The 20,948-nt window shown below is 40.5% G+C and overlaps 1 protein-coding gene across 8 annotated transcripts in view; it reads left to right on the top strand.

Annotated features, from left to right (window-relative positions):
• Positions 1 to 20,948, top strand: part of FNDC3B (fibronectin type III domain containing 3B) — a 357,900-nt gene that overhangs the window by 323,117 nt on the left and 13,835 nt on the right. For all 8 annotated transcript variants that reach the window (XM_027111777.1, XM_027111778.1, XM_027111774.1 and 5 more), the window contains 3 exons: positions 713 to 925; positions 12,626 to 12,792; positions 15,367 to 15,494. In XM_027111777.1, coding sequence (XP_026967578.1) covers positions 713 to 925; positions 12,626 to 12,792; positions 15,367 to 15,494 — 508 coding nt within the window. The remainder of the gene's footprint in view (positions 1 to 712; positions 926 to 12,625; positions 12,793 to 15,366; positions 15,495 to 20,948) is intronic.

Here is a 20,948-nt window from a genome sequence, read left to right as displayed (position 1 = left end):
GGAGAACTTTTTCAATCAACTAGTAAGGAAGTAGAGGAACAAGAAAAATAGGAATGATAATAGGAAATTTTTTCTATATACATTTTAACTTTGATTTTCAGTTCCTAGACCATGAGAGCAGTGTTAGTATATCTTTATTACCCATAACACTGCACATAGTAAACATCCAGTTAAGATAATTGCACATCTGAATGACACTGTTACCAGCAGTGCCTGCACACATAGCACTGGTTAAGGACTAGCAGAGGTTGTTGGGTGAGGCTGGAGAAAGGGGAGGAAAATGTGCTGTTGAAGAGCTGTTATCCTAAAACTGACTTTGAGGCAGCTGAAGGGTGGCTAGAACAAAATATGAAAGTCTTTAGTATGTCTTCCCTTTTCTGCCATTCTTTCTTTCTTTTTCTTTCTTTCTTTTTCTTTCTTTCTTTCTTTCTTTCTTTCTTTCTTTCTTTCTTTCTTTCTTTCTTTTAATTAAGAACTAAGGGATATCTTGCTAATGTGGTTTTTGGGGCTATTTTTTGGAATGGAGAAGATAATCTGTTTTCCGAGCTGCCCATTTCTCTATTTGTCTTGAATTATTTTTAACTTGTTTTCCTTTATTCCATGACTCTGCTTATAGGGGCAAGTAAGAAATACACCACACAATGTTTATTTCAAATGAGGAATCACTGCTTCTTAAACCAACAACCTTTGTGATTTTTTTTCCTTTTTCCAGGATCAGAATTCAGGCCATAAATGAAATTGGAGCTGGACCATTTAGTCAGTTCATTAAAGCAAAAACTCGGCCGTTACCACCGTTGCCTCCTAGGCTCGAATGTGCCGCTGCTGGGCCCCAGAGCCTGAAGCTGAAATGGGGAGACGGTAATGCCAGGACGCACGCGGCTGATGGCACGGTGTACACACTGCAGCTGGAGGACAGAAACAAGAGGTGAGGACCTGAGGCTTCATCCGAAAATTCGATGGCTTTGGGTTGTGGGATGGAATCTTCCTTGTTCATTTGTCCTCTGAAGCACTCTTCGTCCTTATTGAAAGACTCCCTAGGTATTTGGGTCCTGCGTTTTATACCCAAAGTTGCACCCTCCATTCTCCATTTGGAATTTTCTAAATTAACATTCTCGTGATCCTGATTTTCCTACATGTGATAATATATGTGTTTTTTTCTTTCATAAAGAAAATGGAGAGAAATTATCCAGAAAGAAAATGGTCGAATTCAAGTCCATGCTGTTTAATAGTGTTATATTAGTCACGAGTGCAGAGGGAAATAAGACTCAGGAAAAGATGTTAACCTCTTTAAATATTCAGTAACCATCGGGACAAACATGTTTACCAGTCTGAAATAGCTGTGGTGATGTACAGATGGGGATTGTGCTCTGTAACTATGGGCAATGCAATATAATATCAAATTAACTGGAGCAAATAGGAGATTCTTTATAAAACTCCATGCCCAGGAACACTGTTGGCTACAGAAATCAAATACAGCCTTTCACATAGTATTTATTTAATCTAACTTTATTTCCTCTGAAAATGGCCGATCAGAAGATGGGCAGCTGAACTGTATTTAGGAATAATTCAGATGCGTAGCAAAAGTTAATGACAGAAAGTTCTGTTACCAAAAGTTCAAATGAGAGAATCAGCTGAAGGAGGTAGGAGATGACCATAAAACCAAGACAGCCTGATGGAGTAGACATGCTGCCCCTTCCTGTGCATACCTGCCAAAGCACAGACCAGTGTATGTGGAAGTATTCCTGTTATTTCCCCTTAATGCATCACAGTATCCTGCTCTTTTATATGGGGACCTGGTTCTAATTAGCACAGAGACCCCTGTCCAACCTCTACCTCTGCTCTGTACTCGAGTACTCGGATTCACGTGAGCTCAGTGGAGTCCTGCTGTGTGGAAGGCACTGTTTGGGGTGGGCCCTCGGGGACACCAAGCTCAAGAACGAAAGCAAGGCCCTGCTTCCCCCTCCAGAAGCATAATATCAACCTACAAATAGTCGTAGAACACTAGTGCCATTGGAGAAAAGCGCTCTGGGAGTTGGAAGGGGGCAGACGTAGGGAATAAAGTGCAGAGACTGGTTGGTTGCAAAGATCAGGAACAGCTTTTTGAAACAGATAACGTTTGAACTTGACATTGGAGGACCTGGAAAACACAATAGTTTGACTTAGAAGAAAAAAAGTGATCGTCCTTTTGGGAATGAGTCCCAGTGTAGAAAGGACAGAGAAGGTAAGGCTTCTTTGGGGGAGGTTCATTAGAGATTAAATTCATACTCATTCACAGACAAGACCATTTATCTTACTGTGCTGTGTGCTTTTGGAATGCATTTTTCACGGACTCACTATTTTACTGGTAGGAGACTCCTTGACCTTACTGGCAAGAACAGGAATTATGGACTAACAGAAATCATGATAAATATATAAAGCTAGCATTTGGGGAAATTTGTACATGAGTCTCTTTTTTCCTGGGCTTTTGGCTTACATTGTTGGCAGGGAGAACCTTCCTTAGAAAATACCTTCTAGTTGTACTGTTTAGAAGAAGTGAATCCCAGGAACATTTTTGAAGCTGGTGGCAGAATTGGGAACAGAACCAGCACCTCCTGACTTCCCCATGCAGCTGCCTCTACTATTACCTCCAAGAATATGGGAAGAAGGACAGCTTTGCACCAAACCTGCTATCCCCAGTGTGCTGCAGTCCTGCCCTCTGCAGGGCAGCTACCTGAAGTGCCTTGTACAGAGAACTGAACAGATGCTTAGAACAAAATCTCCATGAGCAAATAAGAATGCTGGTCCAAATAAGAATGCTGGTCCAAATAAGAATGCTGTTGTTAGACATTTAAATATGCCAGACAGAAAATAGTGCAGAGTCTAGTAATCAATACAGGCTCCTTCCTCATTAAAAAAAAAAAAAAGAAAACAAAAAGAGGGGGGGCTGGCTTGTAATCAAATAAATGACTTGCCTAAATTTAAATGGCATTTTAAGAAAACTTACCATTAGGAACAGTGTTTTTCTTTATTTTATGGGCTAGAGTCCAAATTTATCTTTTTCTAAATTAGATTTGTCAGTGCTCCCAGAAGTTATTAAAGTAATAGGAATATAGAACATAATAAATTCTCATTCCATTTGTGCAATTATTTTCCTGGGATTTAAAAGGATGAAATTGACCTATTTTGAGTTTGAAGATGACCTTCCTTAGTGTCTTGAAACTGAGCTCGTGTAGTGAAAATGGCCCCACGAATCCAAGCCTTTAACTCTGGCTCTTGAGTAGTGAAGATCAGCGAGAAACACCTTGAGTTGGATACATCATAATACTTGTTCTTAGCCAGCTCTTGGTCAGTTCTCGTCCCCTTGAGGTTCTTTAGGACTTGGATCTGGCCTGTCCAGTGTTTTCTTCCAAAGTGACAGCTGTCTTTTTCATTGAACTTGTGGTTGCTAGAGTGGTTTCTAGTTGTGGCTTTGGGGAAAAGTGTACACATCCTTTAGCGTGTGTATTGATTTCATTAAGCACTAACGAGTTCCTATTATGGAGGTGGCAAAAATATTATATATCCTGCTGTGGCCAAGGTGAGAATCAGAGTTAGGTCCGATGGTGGTTTTAATGTACTTTCTTAGCTGTCAGCTCTCAAAATATTTCTTTTGCCGTGTACGCTTGTCTCACCAGTCACTGTGGGCATTTGGAAGGAGGGCTGTGGTGTCTGAGTCTTGTCGCTGTCCTAGCCAGCCAATGCAAGAAATCTGAGTCTTTAAACATGTTTTGCAACAGAAGCACAGTGAAAATGAATAACTCCCTGCTTGGTGATTGTCAGATTAAAGAGTTGAGTTGATTTCAGCTGCTAAACTATTGCTCCTGCGTTTTCCACATCCATGAAATACAAAGGGGTTGAACTAGAAGCTGAACTCTGAGATCCTTGCCACCTTTTCACCTTAAAGCAGTGAATCTTTGTAGATTATTTGTGAGCTAAATCCTATATAAAAAGATGTATTTTGTAAATGATTAGACAATGTTATCTCTTTTTTTCTTCATGTTTAATTTCTGCTTTTGACAAATAAGAAAATAAGAAGAAAGATACTGACTTTCCTTAAGAGTGACCACTTAATGGGCAAAACCGCTAAGGTTTTGCATCTGTGATCTGCTGGTTTATTATGTTTAATTTATATACCTCATAATCAAAAAAATCTGAAATGACCCAGAGATTTCTAAGTATACCGTTTGGCCAAAAATATATTTTCAGACTTTCTAAAGGACACTACTATTTATTGAGCACCTACAAAGTGCCAGGCATTGAGAGCTTTATCTACATTATTTAGTTCTTGAATAGATCACAGTCTGGTTGGGGATAGGTAGAAGAGACAGCAAATCATGGTGTGGAGGGCTTAAAGATTGACACATGCACAGAGTGTTGAGGGAAGGTAGAAGAATGGCATGTACTTTAGGCTTAAAATTGAACAGAGAAGGCTTATTAGAAAAGGTAACAAGTTGGGTGAGTCTTAAAAGGGAATCAATCTTATAACCTCATGCTGGAGAGCCTTAGGATGGAGACCAGTGATAAGGACTCAGGATTGGGTGGAAACCGAGGATACAATCTCCAGAGAACAGAAACATGCCCTAGGTCTTTCTCCATGTAAATGCCTTTCTATTCTGGTACTTTTACACTTGGTTTTTTTTTCTTAAGTTTGGGGCTACTTCATGTAGATAAAAGGGATACCAGAAGGGCACCTTGCCCAAATCCTTGCCCCAAGGTAAGTCAACCTAGAATTCATCCCGATCACCTGGAATTGCTGTGTAGAAAGTTTTCCCCCTTGATCAGGACATTTGTTTCCCATGTATTCAAGATTTTGACCCACAAGATTCCCAGTCCAAGGTCACTGACTACATATTTACATAGCAACCTCAAAGTAGGACTAAGTTTATCCGTAGCAGTTATATTATGATTGCTCAGTCAATTTTTTTTAAAATTACTGCAGTGTGCTAGGTCTTGTGAAGTATGTAGCCTGTCTGTAAGGAGCTTATCTTGCTGAGAAATTAATGTGAAAAAATGAGCAGACAGTACAAGAGTTTTTATTTAATTTCAACAGAAAAACAAAAATTATGTTAGTTTGGCTATAGAGTGATTAAGTCTATTATTCTTAACAGGTCTAGCATAGATCCAAATGTCTTTGGTTCCTATGTATGCAAGAAAAATATATACCCAAAAGTAAACATTTTCATAATGCTGTGCTAACCGAATACAGGGATTAGAATAACAAGATCAGCTCGTGCATTTTAAGATTATAATGTGTAATGATGATTTTGAAGATGCATTTGTCTGCGTTATTGAAATGAAATGTTATGCTGCCCTAACAGAATTTGAATTGATGCTGATTCTCGTCCTGACCCTGTGGGTCCCTGTTCCTGATAATTGTACTCAGCACTGAGGCAAGAGGAACTTAAGTTCCAGGAATACATTTATGGTTAATCTGTTGTTCAGGTTACCCAGAGAGCCAATGTATTTTAAAGCAAGGCTCCAGCAAAATGGGGATGGGCTCTAATAGAATGGATAATTGCCACTTGCTCTCCTTTTAACTCAGCCCTTGTGCCCGTGACACTTTTACCTTTAGCCAGCAAAATTGGAGGGACTATGTAATGTGTACAGTATGACTGCCTGTTTGCTATTAGAGAGGGATGGAAAATAATCTGCAGAAAGAAACCCTAAAAAATTATACACCAGGCAACTAACAAAAGTGGCCGGGGTATATGAGCACTACAGGAGTGAACTTTCTTAATGTATGCCTGTTATAGAACAAACTCCTGTTTATATTTCTCAGAGCATACTGCTGAATTAAATGAAATAGATGTAACACGACTAACTCAGAGCCCACAAAAGACCCTCGGTATTAGCTTCCTTTGCTTCTGTGGAGCAGTCCCCAATTCGCATGACCACCCTTGTTGGATAAATGGCATTTTTATATTGCTTTCAGTCACCAGAAGGCAGTTATGGTTCTCAACAGGGGTGTTAATTCTCTGTTGTAATCCCAGATCTGTTACTGAGTTTCTAGATGACTAGAGGCATGTCCCTTAACTTCTTTTTGCCTTAGTTTCTCCCTTTACAAAATGAAGCTAATGATACCTGTCTTCAGTCCCTGATTGATGGGAAAAAAAGCATTTTTATTTTTTTAAAAAGGAGCATAAAGATTCATCCTGCAAAATAAAGAGTATTGCTAGCTTACTCAGTTTCAGGCTAAAATGTTCTAAGGACAGTCCAAGGTGAGGAGTGGTAAATGAAGTATTTGAGATCTTAATTAGACCAGAAGTAGAATTCTGACTATGGTTTTTTCTTCTATTTAAAAGTAAATAAGTAACAGAATGGAATTGGATAGCATTTTCCTCTCCATTTTTCCTAAATGAGGTAAGATTGAGGTAAGGCCACTAAAATAAAAGTAGGCTAACAGGAATTTGGAAGACTCTGCGAAGAATATGCCTGAAGATGAGATTCACTGCACGTATTTGAAAGCAAAGTAGAAGAATGGAAAGTTTCAAGGTTCTCAGGTGGTCTTTAGAGAGTCTAGTCATCCTTTATTTGAATATAAATAAATTTCTTTTTTGATGTATATCAATAAGTGCAGTGCAGACAAAAAGGATCAAAAACAAGAATTTTATTCTATGTACAGATTTTCATCAGTAGCTATAGTGACATTTTATTTCTTAGAAAAGGAGCATAAAAAGGATCATAACCAAAACATATTGCAGCCTGATTACTCCCAAGCCATGTGGAGCTGGGGACATGGGGGTTAGGAAATTAACTCCTTTTCTCATTGGTCTTTTGGAAATCGCTCTTGACACATGAGCATTCACTCTCCACACTGGGACTCTCGGCAACATCAGAACCAGTTTTGGAAAAGCATCTTCTTTGCCTCAGGTGTCCTCACGTGATGCCATCTGCTGCCATCTGCTTCTGCATAGACATGGCGGGACTCAGTGTTCTTTGTGGAGGGAGGGTACATACTATTCATTCCTGTTTTGAACATCCTCCATTCCCAAACGTCACTTCAGTAATGTAGGAAATTCACACACACACAATCCATGGAGCCCAGGGAAATTAAGAAAAAATAAAGGCAATGACATGTCATTGCTCGGGAATATAGCCACATTGAGCTTACTAAGAGTGTTAATTTGTGATGTTTTGAAATGTGCCATTTGCAGCCGTTTGTGGACCATAGGCCCTTTTAGGTCAGCAGGTTAGATCACTTTGAAGAGTAAATATTAATGGGCTTCTGTTAGCCTGCAGTGGGTGGACAGCAACGAGGAAATAAACATACAAGCCTCAGCATTCTCTCTTATTTTCTACTGTGAATTTATTATACTCCATCCAGAGAATTCTTGGACGTTTCTTTTGAAACAAAAGTGTTTTACGGAAACATTTTAAAATTAATACTTTGTATATCATCATTTTCCCCTAAAATGATTTTAAAAAACATTTAAAGATGTAACATGTCTGAATTTCTTCCTTCAGTGCAAAAAAGTTATCTTTCACAATATTAAAGCCTAAAATACTGAGGTTGAAAGAATTTCTTGAAAATGTCAAAAATCTGTTGTTTTGCCTTCCTAGTGTATATTTAATAACAAATCATAGAATTTACTTGGTCCTTTCATTTGGATCTCAGAAAAATTCCTGCCAGGTGAATAAGACAGTTATTATCCCAAGCGTCCAGAAACAGCCTGGAGAGTTATCGACTTGTTCATCATGAAGATAACAGACTCTGCATTGTGGTCAAGGTCTTTGTACCTCTTTGTACCCACCATGGAGTACTCTGACAGGCAAGCCAAATAAGCATATTCATTTTGTATTCATAGATATGTAAAATATTTTTTTAAAACACTGCCAAATTACCAAATTAAAAGCCCACGTGTTTTTGTTACCTTCAAAGTGTTTAGTTTCAAGAAGACATAGTCAAAGCTGGAGCCAGTTGGGGGCAGAGCCATAAAGAATTCATTTAGACTGTAAACTTTCAGTGACCCACTGAACGTTCCGCCTCGTTTATGCTTCCTCTTCCAAGTAAACATTTGTTTTAGTACATGAGAGCATTTCTCTCCGTTTTTCCTCTCACTAAGTAAAAATGCCCAAATTTCCATAAGTGGCCGGCATTTCTATAGGACCTGCTGCTCCATCTTCATCTGTTTTCCACAGCGGTTCTCCGCCTGGGTTTTCCAGGACAGGATAGATGGTATTCACATGCACAGCTTTCCCTCCAGCTCCGGAAAGTCTAAGGGAATGTAAGTGAGAGGGATGCCGTCCGGGGACATCCTCAGGTTTCTCCAGTGCTGAGAAACTAGGTAAATCATTCATGAACCTTGGTGCTTTGTTATTATAAACAGTAACCACTAATATTTATATAGCACTCACAAGTGCTAGGCATTTTGTAATGGGTTCTCTCTGCATTATCCCATTTAATTCTCACAACTCTCTGAGGGGGTCAGCACTGTTATCGTGCCCATGTTATGTTACACAGGAGGAAACAGCTTACTTGGCTATAGAGGTGAAGACCACCAGGCTGTTGAAGCTGAACTCAAACTCAGGTCTGCTGTCTGCAGTGATTGTTATTACCCGCTGGACCTTCAGCCCCTGCACCAGTGGGGCAGCTCCACAGCGGAGCCCCAAGGTGTTTCCACACCTGTCCTCTTACTTGGCCTTCACAAGAGCCCTAGGTAATGGGGCTGATGCCTCCAGATGTATGTGGCTATGGGCAGCAGGGGTTGAGGATGGAGTACAAGACCTCTCAGAGGCACTGCCAGTGTGGGCCCAGGGCTCCAGGGAGACCTATAAGGGGCTGTGATACCACAGAGGATCGCTGTGGCTACACAGGCCTCAGCCTGAACTGATACTAAAATTACTCAGTGGCTTTATTGAGCATGAACTACATTCTAGGAACCATACCTATATGTTGATATAATTTCATTATGTTTCTATAGCATAGGAGCATTCATGTAATAAAAATAACAGTGAGCATTTCATGTGCACTCCTTGGTCACCAGATTAGATTAACTTATTTGGGGGAGAGCTGTATGTCTAGCACAGGCCATAACAGATGTGGCAGGACAAGTTCAGAGGGACCTCTTCCTGCTGCAGCGTGAACTGGTTGTGGCCCCAGCAACCTGGAGAAAGGCCTGCGTGGTGGGAGTTGAGAGCCACAGTGATCCTCAGGGCACCTTAGCCTGATCAGGTTGGTTGGTGGCACTCATGGTGCAGGGTCTGGAGCCATTGGGTACCCTGTATTGAACTCTTACTACGTGTCGGGCTCAGTGCTAAGCTTTTTCCTCACATTTCTGCATTTGGCTCATCAAAACGATCTATGAGGTGGATACTGTCCCTGTTTTGCAGATGGAGAAACGGTTAGCAGGTGCGAGCGATTTGGCAGCCTTACGGGCGGAGCTGAGATTCATGGCCAGTCTTCCTGGATCCAAGTGCCCGTGCCCCACCCCTTGACACCAACAGTGTGGAGGAGGCAGGGGGGAGAAGTGAAAGGTGGCCCAGTGTTTACCAGGCAGCATAGACCAAGGGGTGGCCCAGGGGAGCGCAGACTCCCCACATAGTGCGTCCCTTGTCACCTGGGCCACCCCCGTGGGATTGAGCAGTCAAGGGAATGACGTTAAGGGGGAGGAATAGCCGTCGGGACGGCTGGATGGCCACTGTTCTCCTCTTCATGGCAAAGCCTTGCTCCAAGCTCTGAGTCCTTGGTTGTTTTAAAATGTGGAGTCTTCAATCATTGTGTCTTGGGACGTGTAGCATGTTTAATTCTATCACCAAAGGCGTCTGGCTTACTTATTAATGAATTTTAAAATTAAGTTGGCCTTTTTAAAACAAATATTTGAGGAATATTTTTATTCCCTCCCCGAGTGGTTCTAGCCACAGGGTGTTAACCTATGGAGCCTCCCAGAGAGGCCATCATGCAACTGGCTGTAAATCACTGGCTCTGAAGAAAGAAGGTTCTTTCTTCCCCTGCCTCTTGGAGTGATGGAAAATAATTACAGAATTGGGGTGAAAGAGGGATTATATTTTTTGTGTTGGCTTGTGTGCTTTTATTTCGTTTTGGTTGGTGTTTATTGTTTGAAAGAGAAGTTACTGTCAGCATGTACAGAAAGAAGCTTAGGATCAACAGATATTTATTTGAGGGCTACTCTGTGTACGAACTGGGGCTTTTACGTGAGTTTTCACATTGAATCCCAGCAGTCTTGCGAGGGAGGTGCTCTTGCCTGCACTTCACTGACAGGTCCGGTGGGAGAGGGTAAACAGCCAGTGTGTGCAGGGCAGCCTCTCCCCACACGGCTGACCCTCCACCTGGGAGGAAAGAAAATAACCTCAGTGTTAGCTGTCTTCTCAGCATTATGAAATGATTATAACTAACACATACTGAGTGATTATTACATGTCAAGACTATTCTAAGCACTTGTCTTGTATTAACCCATTTAAACCTGGGGTGGGCTCTGTCACTAGCTTTATTGCACTGTCCCTGGAGGCAAACAAATGCACTAATGGCAACATTGTAAAGTTTTTCATTGTAAAGTTTTTCAGTCACCTGTTCCACAGTGCTTTTTCTAAATAGGAATGCAATTTTAAACGATTAATAAAATGCTGTGGTACAAGAGGAAAACAAGAAAAAGGAACAAAATAGCTATTCCAAAAACAGCAGGTTTTGATGAACTTGAAAATTGAAATATTTGAAAATATGCTATTTGCTCAGTTTAGATTATACTACAAAATGAGAGTACTGAATCTGCTTCAGTAAATTTCTTTGTGAATGTGAGTGCTGCTGCCTACATAGATACACTGAACTTATTTCAGAAGGAAATACTCTTCTCAGAGCAGGGCACGGGCAAGGAAGCAGTACTATTGCTAGTAGTCCTCTCCAAACTCCTCTAAACACCCGGCTTTACTGCACGTTTGTAATGAAGATGTAACACTTTTACTTCTTACACCATGACTTCCATTTTGTGGTATAAGTAAGGGCAATTACTCTGGTTAGAGATTTTAGCCTGGGTGAGGCTGAGTTAATAAGTAGCCTCTAGCATTAGCAAGGGGTATCTTCATTAAGGCGGTAATGTGTCAGGAGTGCTAAGTAGGTTACCATGGTATTTGGGTTTCAGCCTGGACTCTGTCTTTTCCTGAAATTAAAAATGTTCATTCTTCAGTAAAAGGTGCTTCCTTACACAGCAAAGCAGAGGAACATTAAATGGGTGAAATGACTGGGGCTCAGGAACTCAACTGCAAAGGCTGATTAATGCATGGATACTTTAAGATAAGTATCGACTGACAGGTTTTGTAAAAAAGCTGTTTAATCTCTGTATCCGTCCATCCATCTGGAGGGGATGTTCGCTAGCATGTGGAAAAGCTGCTGCTCTCCTTCAGAAAACCCTGCCCGCACACAGGACCAGCTAACCCACAGGATTAGGTCTAATTCATCTCTGAATACACAGAGTCTAGCACACAGCAGATGTTCAAAAAATGTTTGCTAAATGAGTGCATAAATTCTGCTTACCCTTAGGCCAAATCAGCCTAAGAGACATTTTGAATTGTGTGTGATTCTATCACTGCCTGACTTCGAGCAGCATTTGAAGACAGCGGATTGTCCTCAGATGCCGAGAAACTGGGAGAAACAGTTGGCCTGTGTAGGGACAAGGCGGTGTGGTTGGATTAACTCATATAGAAGTTCTCAAAGTGTCCCCAGGCCAGCAGATTCAGATTCTGAATCTACTGAAGATCCTGGATAACTTATGGGAAGTTACATTATTTCCAAAATATTACGGTTAACTATAAAAGGACAAACGGTAACATTATATTGCAGTTCTAAGTAATCCCGTTTCACTGTGAAAATATTAATTTCCAAGACCTGAGGGGAAACACTCAAAATGTAAGGCCTGTTTTTTTTATCCTCATGCCTCTTATGCCTGTGTCTCATGGAAATATTATTTAGCAGAGAAGTACAAAATAGTCCTGATGGGAGGGAGAAGGATCCAGAAGCTGCCCGTCTAAACTGTCCAGCCCCCCTGTGCTGTTTTTCTGTTATTGTGATTAAGCTGATGGATGATTCTGAGCAAAATATATCTTCTTTTTACATATTTTCTCAAAGATCTATAATCGTAAATGTCATCTTACTAGTTTGAGAAAGGGGCTTTGAAAGCTCTTGGAAAGATAAAGGTTAAAATGTAAAGAATTTTCTAGCTAAACCTGTTATTTAGAAAATTCTGGTAAAGAGGACACTGTATTTCTCCGGTGCCCAATTAACATTAACTTCATTGCCTAGTACATAGTAGAAGGTAAGGTAACATATCAGATTATATAGATATTGCCATTATGAAAAATTTGAAATTTCTGTTCTTTATCAGTAAACAAAAGCATGAACAACTGATGTCTCTAGAATCTATAACATAATTAAAGGAATCTCATTCTAAGCTTTATATGTTCTTAAATTTGTGTTTTTCTTTTATGTAAGCATATATTAGACATTAAACTTAACAGTAACGTAGCAACTGGCTGATGATTAATTCAGATGGTATGAATAGCATTTACCAAGTTGGTCTAATCTGTTCCACTTTTGTATCATAATTTCTTGTCACTAATAAAAGTTCAGGTGGCTAATGGATTCTGCTCCTTTCTCTAGGTTTATTTCAATCTACAGAGGACCCAGCCACACCTATAAGGTCCAGAGGCTGACTGAATTCACATGCTACTCCTTCAGAATCCAGGCAGCCAGCGAGGCTGGGGAAGGGCCTTTCTCGGAAACCTACACCTTCAGCACAACCAAGAGTGTCCCCCCCAGCATCAAAGGTTTGTGGACCGTGTATGCAGTCATGCTCTTCTGTGAGAGTGAGGAAATGTTGGGATTTAAGAGGAGGAGGCTCGATTCTGACCTTGAATATGCTCTCCTAATATTTCTCATATCAGCAAGATAGAATCAAAAGAACTTTCTAAAAGAGATGGTTGAGAAATGGGTTCTCTAGGGGAAATGAGAGGCCTTAAGGGAGAGGGCTTACCGGTAATGACTTTTCTCAAGTATGTGTAGATTATTATCACAGATAATTTAATGGTGAGACAGCCTCTTCCCCACGGGGGATAGATGGACGAAGAAAAGAAGCCGACCTGAGTGGCAGATGTTGGGTTAGGAATGCGGGTGAATTCCTGGTGATGTAGCGCTTATGGCAGGTTACCACGAGAGGTCTGAGTGTCTCTCTGCAGCGCTTCGCCTGCATCTTTGGACGACTGTGGTGCATCAGTAGATTAGAGGCCGGTGTAGGCAACATCCACAGCCTTTCCTCCAGCCCGCAGCCCTCACTGGAAAGCTGTAGCAGTGGCCTGTTCTCACCTCCTGGAGTATTTGTCTTGAGGTTTGTGAATGACTGGTTTACCCTCTGCCCCCTTCATGGGATCAGGGAGGGAGCGAAAGCCACGCCCCCAAGGCTCTCCCTCCACCGGGTCCGCTGAGCCCTCATCTCCCAATTTCAGCCACTGCACAGCCGACTGGCCAAGCCGGGCAGACAGCAACAGGGCAAAAGCTGGCTCAGCCCTTCCCACCTAGCGTTGGGCCCAGTCCCAGCCCATCATGGACTCCTGAGCCTGCGCCCTCACCTCCCCGGTAGTGTGATTCTCGTGAGGGTCCCTGCTGCCTGTCTTTGCTTTATCCAGCTGCTGCCCGAAATGACTCTGAGGCTGACAGATAAGCAGCCCACCTGAACCAGGTTTTACATGGGGTAAAGTGAGGGTTGGCTGTATTATTTGGGTGGCTAGGCAGTGAGCACCATTTGTTAAGAAGGTTCTGTCTGTGTCTGGCCCCAGGAGAAAGGCCATTTGACTTACTGCTTCTGCACAGAGGCGCTGTATCAGCTACACCAGGGCACGGAGTGCGTTACAGGAGGGTGCGGGGCCTCCGGGGCCTGGGTCAGGGTCTGACCACAGTCTGGTTGCATTCTGTGAAGGTTTCCCATAGTTCCTTTCAGGGCACTTTATGGTAAATACCTTCCCCCTGCTCCCCTGCCCCTCAGTGGTCCAGAAGCTCTTTGGCTTCTTCATGTGACGAAGATAACTGGTGTAAATGGATGTATACTTGCTGGGTCACTTGGGCAGTAAATGCCCTGGCCCTTTGGTGTAGCTTCGCCTTTCGGCTCTAACAGAGGAGATTCCTGAGCACGCTGTGGCTGATAGGTTTGTTTTTGTAACAGGAAGGCCTGCCACATTTACCAATTAGCTAAATAACTTCAGGGGTCTTCCCAGCACTACCTTTGCCTCTGAAGGTGATTATTGGGGGCGATTCATTCTGTGGAAAATACAACACCAAATTGATAGCTCTTGCAGGTCGTGGTACACTTTCTTCAGGAGGACAGTGTCCTCACACTGCCGCACGATCAGGTGTTCCTCCTCTCATTCTTAGATTTAGGAAATTGTCTTAGCTGGAGGACTGTTTAGTCTGATGAGATTATTTAGTTTTCCATAAATTGTAGTTTTGGCCAACTAATACAAACTTTTTTTTTAAGACAACTTTTATTTTTCTGAAACAGCATTGTACAGAATTGAAAGTAGAAACAACTGCCTCTGAAGAATTCATGTAATTAGAAATTTAAAAATTAGAAATTAAAAATAAGGGCATTCAGCAAGAGCAGTTACACATGCTAGTTACAAAATGGAAAAATATCAGATATTGAATTAAGCTGTAGAGATACAGTATAAGCTGTAAGAAAATATTTAAAAATTCTGCAACATGTAAGTGCTTTTCTGCAAACTAACATAAGTTCACTTTAATCTGGAACAATGAGTCCAGTAGGTAAAAAATAAACTAAAAAGTATAAACGTAAGGTAACTTTTAAAGGCTTACCTCAAATGCCACCTGCTCCTCAAACCTTTCTTAGACTCTCACACGGATGTGACTTCCTCCCCCTGGGACTCCCCAACATTTTATTTGTACCTCTCATTTTAATCTGCCTTACATTTATGTTTGTTTGTACTTGTTTCATACCTTTCTCTCCCCTTCCCTCAACTAGATCTTCATTTCCTCGAAAGCAGTATTTATGGTACCTGTTTTTGCATCCCCCAAAGAACCTAACACAGGGCTTAATCATAGAAGGTGCTCATTAGCCATCAAAAAAATAACAAAAATGCAACCCAGGCCAAATAGTTATTAATAGGACAGCGAGCAAAGGGTTCTTCGCCAATGGCTTGCTAGGCATGGGATGTCTTCTCTGTGTAAAGGGTACCCTGCTAGTTTTCTAGGAGGCTGGGCAAATAAACTCCCCTCTCAGGGTGGGCACAAGCATTCTCTCTCCCTCTGGGTTCTCACTGATACTACTACAATATGGGCTATTCACATGATACTGTGAATTTTGAGCTTGGACGTGTGGATTTGTATTTCAGCACCTCGAGTAACACAGTTAGAAGGAAATTCATGTGAAATTTTATGGGAGACGGTACCACCCATGAAAGGCGATCCTGTCAACTACATTCTGCAGGTATTGGTTGGAAGAGAATCTGAGTACAAACAGGTAAGAACCAGCGTGCGTGGCACGTGCGTGGCCTATCAGGGTCTGGCTGGCTCCTTGCCTCTGCCTTGGCGGTGAATAATTTAGTAGCCAGTGAACTACATTTTTCTCAAAATTGGTCGTAGACACTGCCTCACTTGTACCCATTACCTAATTCTTTAGGGTAGAGTAGCTCTAGCTTACATTTTATTTTGTATGTGGTGGTATTCTTAAATTTTCAGTTCCACAAGCATGTGGGAAGGGTTTTAAGTTCTGTATTTGTATTTGATATTCATATGTATTGAAAACTAAAGTGCCAGTGGTTTTTCTTTATAGGGAAGCAGTGTCCACCTAATTACTAAAGCCCATGTCTGTTTGCCTTTTTTATGGAAGTTATAATTGAAGGATAAGGAAAATGACCTATCAGCCTGTGATTCAGAAGCTCTGGGTCACTACTTGTCACCCTTTACTGTGCATAGGATCACCTGAGTATCTGTTAAAAATTCAGATTCTGATTCAGTAGGTCTGGGGTCGAGGTTCAAGCTCCCAGGTGACATTGATGTTGCTGGTCCATGGATCGTGGTTTGAGTAGCAAGGCTATACAGTTCACATGATAAACCCTTACACGAAAGAATGTGATTGGAATATAACCAGATAGAGAATTTGGGTTTATCATTCTTGACACCCTTTTTGATCCTAATTCTTCCAAAGCCACACATTATCTTGTCACTGGATGTGAAGGATTCAGAGACTCTGTGGCTTTCCATAATGTTCCCAGGAACTTAATAATTGTGTGAAATCAGAATATAACATTGTTACTCCATTAGAAAAGCTGAGGACCCATTCCTTACCAGCACTTTTAATAGGAATGCATTTATGTCAAAGTCAAGAAGTTGAAGATAAATGCCACTGCCTTCCGAATCATTAACATAATTTGCGAACACTTCCTTGTATTCAACTCTTGAGGCTCCAGGTACACAAAACAAGTAGAAAATAATTTGATTCAGAGTTTTTGTTAATTTGCTGGTTAATATTCCTCGTATAATAATAAAGAATACTTGTAAATAAAAATGTGTAAAAAGAATCAAAGAAAATTTTAGTAAATCTTACTGTACCTCGTTAATGTGAAGTGCCAGATAAAAGGATGCATTGCTCTAAGCACATTTCGCAAAAACTTGTTTTAAACAAGACAGGCACCACCAGTATTGATTAACATCCGTGGATGATTTCACCAGTTTCCATCATTCCTCTGAAATAAGAGCAAAACCACTCTTGTTTTCCTTTCACCTTACAGTCTCGTTTTATACAGTATATTTCACTTCACAGTCAGTAATTTTATGTGTGCAGTTGTTTCACCTTACCACAAATATATTACTGGTTTCAGAGTCTCAGCGCACACGCAGAGCAGAGGATTTTCCCTGCTAGATTTAGTCATCTTTAACACCAGTAGCATTGTCCTGTCGCATAGCAATGTAACAAATGGCTAAAGATGAAATGTTACCAAATTTTACAACATATCACTTGACACTTAACAATATTCACTTGCCAGCAGTACATTCATTGCATGTTCATCGTTGTATTTTATAAACCTTTTTATTCCACCACCATGCTTTTCCAACCTGTTCTTGGAAAAAATGTTCTGCTTCTCAAAGCCTACTGATTGCTGATTTACATGGAAAAAGCATTGTTTACTCAGTATCTATACACATTCATAAATTAGATGTCACTGGCAGATTGGCTCTTTTGAATCTTGCTATTTGTTTAATGTTGTATATTTTGTCTCATGAACATACAAATACTAATACACAATTACATATATGCTTCAAAATATATTTCTCATTGTAAACAGCTATAAATAAGAGTTTCTTGTTGAAAGTAGGTGAAAACACAGTACACCAGGGCGGGCTCAGTAGCTGGGGAATTAGCATTCTTCTCGTAACCGTGTATTTCCTGCATTTACCAAGAAATGATTAAGGCAGGTAGTGGTACTTGAAAAGCCACCGTTGAGTCAGGGACAATTTGTACTGAGTTTTTTGCTTCTCCCTATTCAATAGACATTAACTTAAACATGATGTTTTGAGTACTTCATTCAGTTGTTCTGGACACGAGATAGGGAATGAAATCTATTTCTCTTATGTGTGCAGAGTAATGGTTAAAATAATTATAGTCCAGAGATAACAGGCTTTGAATTCATAGAGGCAAAGCAAAAGAAAATGAGAGGTCATCAGTGCAGAGCATACACCACAGCAGAGCTATGGCCTTATATAGGAAGCACTGTGTATACTTCAATTACAGCACTAATCAGGCAGGATCCACTAATGTGTGGGCTTGTGTTATTCATTTTTATTTTCCCAGGTCTGGCACATAGCTAGGCACTCAGTAAATGTTTCTTGCGTGCGTGAAAGAGGCAGTTTCACAGGAACAGGGTGATTTATACTTGCAGTGGTGAGAATCAGTAAACTTCACCATAGGGGGGATTTAGAAGTGATGCTTGTAACTGAGGTGAAAAAAATCACCAATAATAGAACAGTGTCCTTCTGTTCCCCTAGCTCATTTCTACAGGCGACATATGGTAAGGGCCGAGTCTTTTTCTGATATGTTGCTGGAAACATTGACTTTAACTCTGTAATTAGCTTTCTTTGGTTGAGCTATCATGATGTGGGGCGAGCATCTGGTTCTAATTATGAGACTGTCTATTACAGTATTAAGTCCTCACCTAAAGTTTTACTCTGTATTAGAATGCATGCATATATTGATTTGGCTTTTCTGCCACTTAAAAAACGTTTCAAGCACAAGCCTTTTTCAAGAACCTTAAAACTTCTTTTCAAACAGTATTAATTGTAAAGCATTCTCTTTTTTCTTAAACATCTTTACTGGGGTATAATTCCTATACAAGGTGTGTTAGTTTCTGCTTTATAACAAAGTGAATCAGCTATATACATATACATATGTTCCCATATCTCTTCCCTCTTGCATCTCCCTCCCTCCCACCCTCCCTATCCCACCCCTCCAGGTGGTCACAAAGCACCGAGCTGATCTCCCTGTGCTATGCGGCTGCTTCCCACTAGCTATCTAGCTTACGTTTGGTAGTGTATATACGTCCATGCCTCTCTCTCGCTTTGTCACAGCTCACCCTTCCCCCTCCCCATATCCTCAAGTCCCTTCTCTAGTAGGTCTGTGTCTTTATTCCTGTCTTACCACTAGGTTCTTCATGACTTTTTTTTAAAATTTTCTTGAATTCCATATATATGTGTTAGCATACGGTATTTGTCTTTCTCTTTCTGACTTACTTCACTCTGTATGACAGACTCTAGGTCTATCCACCTCATTACAAATAGCTCAATTTCGTTTCTTTTTATGGCTGAGTAATATTCCATTGTATATATGTGCCACATCTTCTTTATCCATTCATCCGATGATGGACACTTAGGTTGTTTCCATCTCTGGGCTATTGTAAATAGAGCTGCAATGAACATTTTGGTATATAACTCTTTTTGACTTTTGGTTTTCTCAGGGTATATGCCCAGTAGTCGGATTGCTGGGTCATATGGTGTTCTATTTGTAGTTTTTTAAGGAACCTCCATACTGTTCTCCATAGTGGCTGTACCAATTCACATTCCCACCAGCAGTGCAAGAGTGTTCCCTTTTCTCCACATCCTCTCCAGCATTTATTGTTGCTAGATTTTTTGATGATGGCCATTCTGACTGGTGTGAGATGATATCTCATTGTAGTTTTGATTTGCATTTCTCTAATGATTAATGATGTTGAGCATTCTTTCATGTGTGTGTTTGTTGGCAGTCTGTATATCTTCTTTGGAGAAATGTCTATTTAGGTCTTCTGCCCATTTTTGGATTGGGTTGTTTGTTTTTTTGTTATTGAGCTGCATGAGCTGCTTGTAAATTTTGGAAATTAATCCTTTGTCAGTTGCTACATTTGCAAATATTTTCTCCCATTCTGAGGGTTGTCTTTTGGTCTTGCTTATGGTTTCCTTTGCTGTGCAAAAGCTTTGAAGTTTCATTAGGTCCCATTTGTTTATTTTTGTTTTTATTTCCATTTCTCTAGGAGGTGGGTCAAAAAGGATCTTGCTGTGATTTATGTCATAGAGTGTTCTGCCTATGTTTTCCTCTAAGAGTTTGATACTTTCTGGCCTTACATTTAGGTCTTTAATCCATTTTGAGCTTATTTTTGTGTATGGTGTTAGGGAGTGATCTAATCTCATACTTTTACATGTACCTGTCCAGTTTTCCCAGCACCACTTATTGAAGAGGCTGTCCTTTCTCCACTGTACATTCCTGCCTCCTTTATCAAAGATAAGTGACCATATGTGCGTGGGTTTATCTCTGGGCTTTCTATCCTGTTCCATTGATCTATCTTTCTGTTTTTGTGCCAGTACCATGCTCTCTTGATTACTGTAGCTTTGTAGTATAGTCTGAAGTCAGGGAGCCTGATTCCTCCAGCTCCATTTTTCGTTCTCAAGATTGCTTTGGCTATTCAGGGTCTTTTGTGTTTCCATACAAATTGTGAAATGTTTTGTTCTAGTTCTGTGAAAAATGCCAGTGGTAGTTTGATAGGGGTTGCATTGAATCTGTAGATTGCTTTGGGTAGTAGAGTCATTTTCACAATGTTGATTCTTCCAATCCAAAAACATGGTATATCTCTAAATCTATTTGTATCATCTTTAATTTCTTTCATCAGTGTCTTATACTTTTCTGCATACAGGTCTTTTGTCTCCTTAGGTATGTTTATTCCTAGATATTTTATTCTTTTTGTTGCAATGGTAAATGGGAGTGTTTGCTTGATTTCACTTTCAGACTTTTCATCATTAGTGTATAGGAATGCAAGAGATTTCTGTGCATTAATTTTGTATCCTGCAGCTTTACCAAATTCATTGATTAGCTCTAGTAGTTTTCTTGTAGCATCTTTAAGATTCTCTATGTATAGTATCATGTCATCTGCAAACAGTGACAGCTTTACTTCTTCTTTTCCGATTTGGATTCCTTTTATTTCCTTTCTTTTCTGATTGCTGTGGCTAAAACTTCCAAAACTGTATTGAATAAGAGTGGTGAGAGTGGGCAACCTTGTCTTGTTCCTGATCTTAGTGGAAATGCTTTCAGTGTTTCACCATTGAGGACGATGTTGGCTGTGGGTTTGTCATATATGGCCTTTATTATGTTGAGGAAAGTTCCCTCTGTGCCTACTTTCTGCAGGGTTTTTATCATAAATGGGTGTTGAATTTTGTCAAAAGCTTTCTCTGCATCTATTGAGATGATCATATGGTTTTTCTCCTTCAATTTGTTAATATGGTGTATCACGTTGATTGATTCGCGTATATTGAAGAATCCTTGCATTCCTGGAATAAACCCCACCTGATCATGGTGTATGATCCTTTTAATGTGCTGTTGGATTCTGTTTGCTAATATTTTTTTGAGGATTTTTGCATCTATGTTCATCAGTGATATGGGCCTGTAGTTTTCTTC

The sequence above is a fragment of the Aethalodelphis obliquidens genome, unplaced genomic scaffold (assembly GCF_003676395.1).
Source record: "Aethalodelphis obliquidens isolate GAN/ISIS:26980383/991018 unplaced genomic scaffold, ASM367639v1 scaffold1, whole genome shotgun sequence".
NCBI classification, from domain to species: Eukaryota; Metazoa; Chordata; class Mammalia; order Artiodactyla; family Delphinidae; genus Aethalodelphis; species Aethalodelphis obliquidens.
The sequence above is the reverse complement of the archived record's forward strand: the minus strand, read 5'-3'. Positions and strand labels throughout refer to the sequence as shown.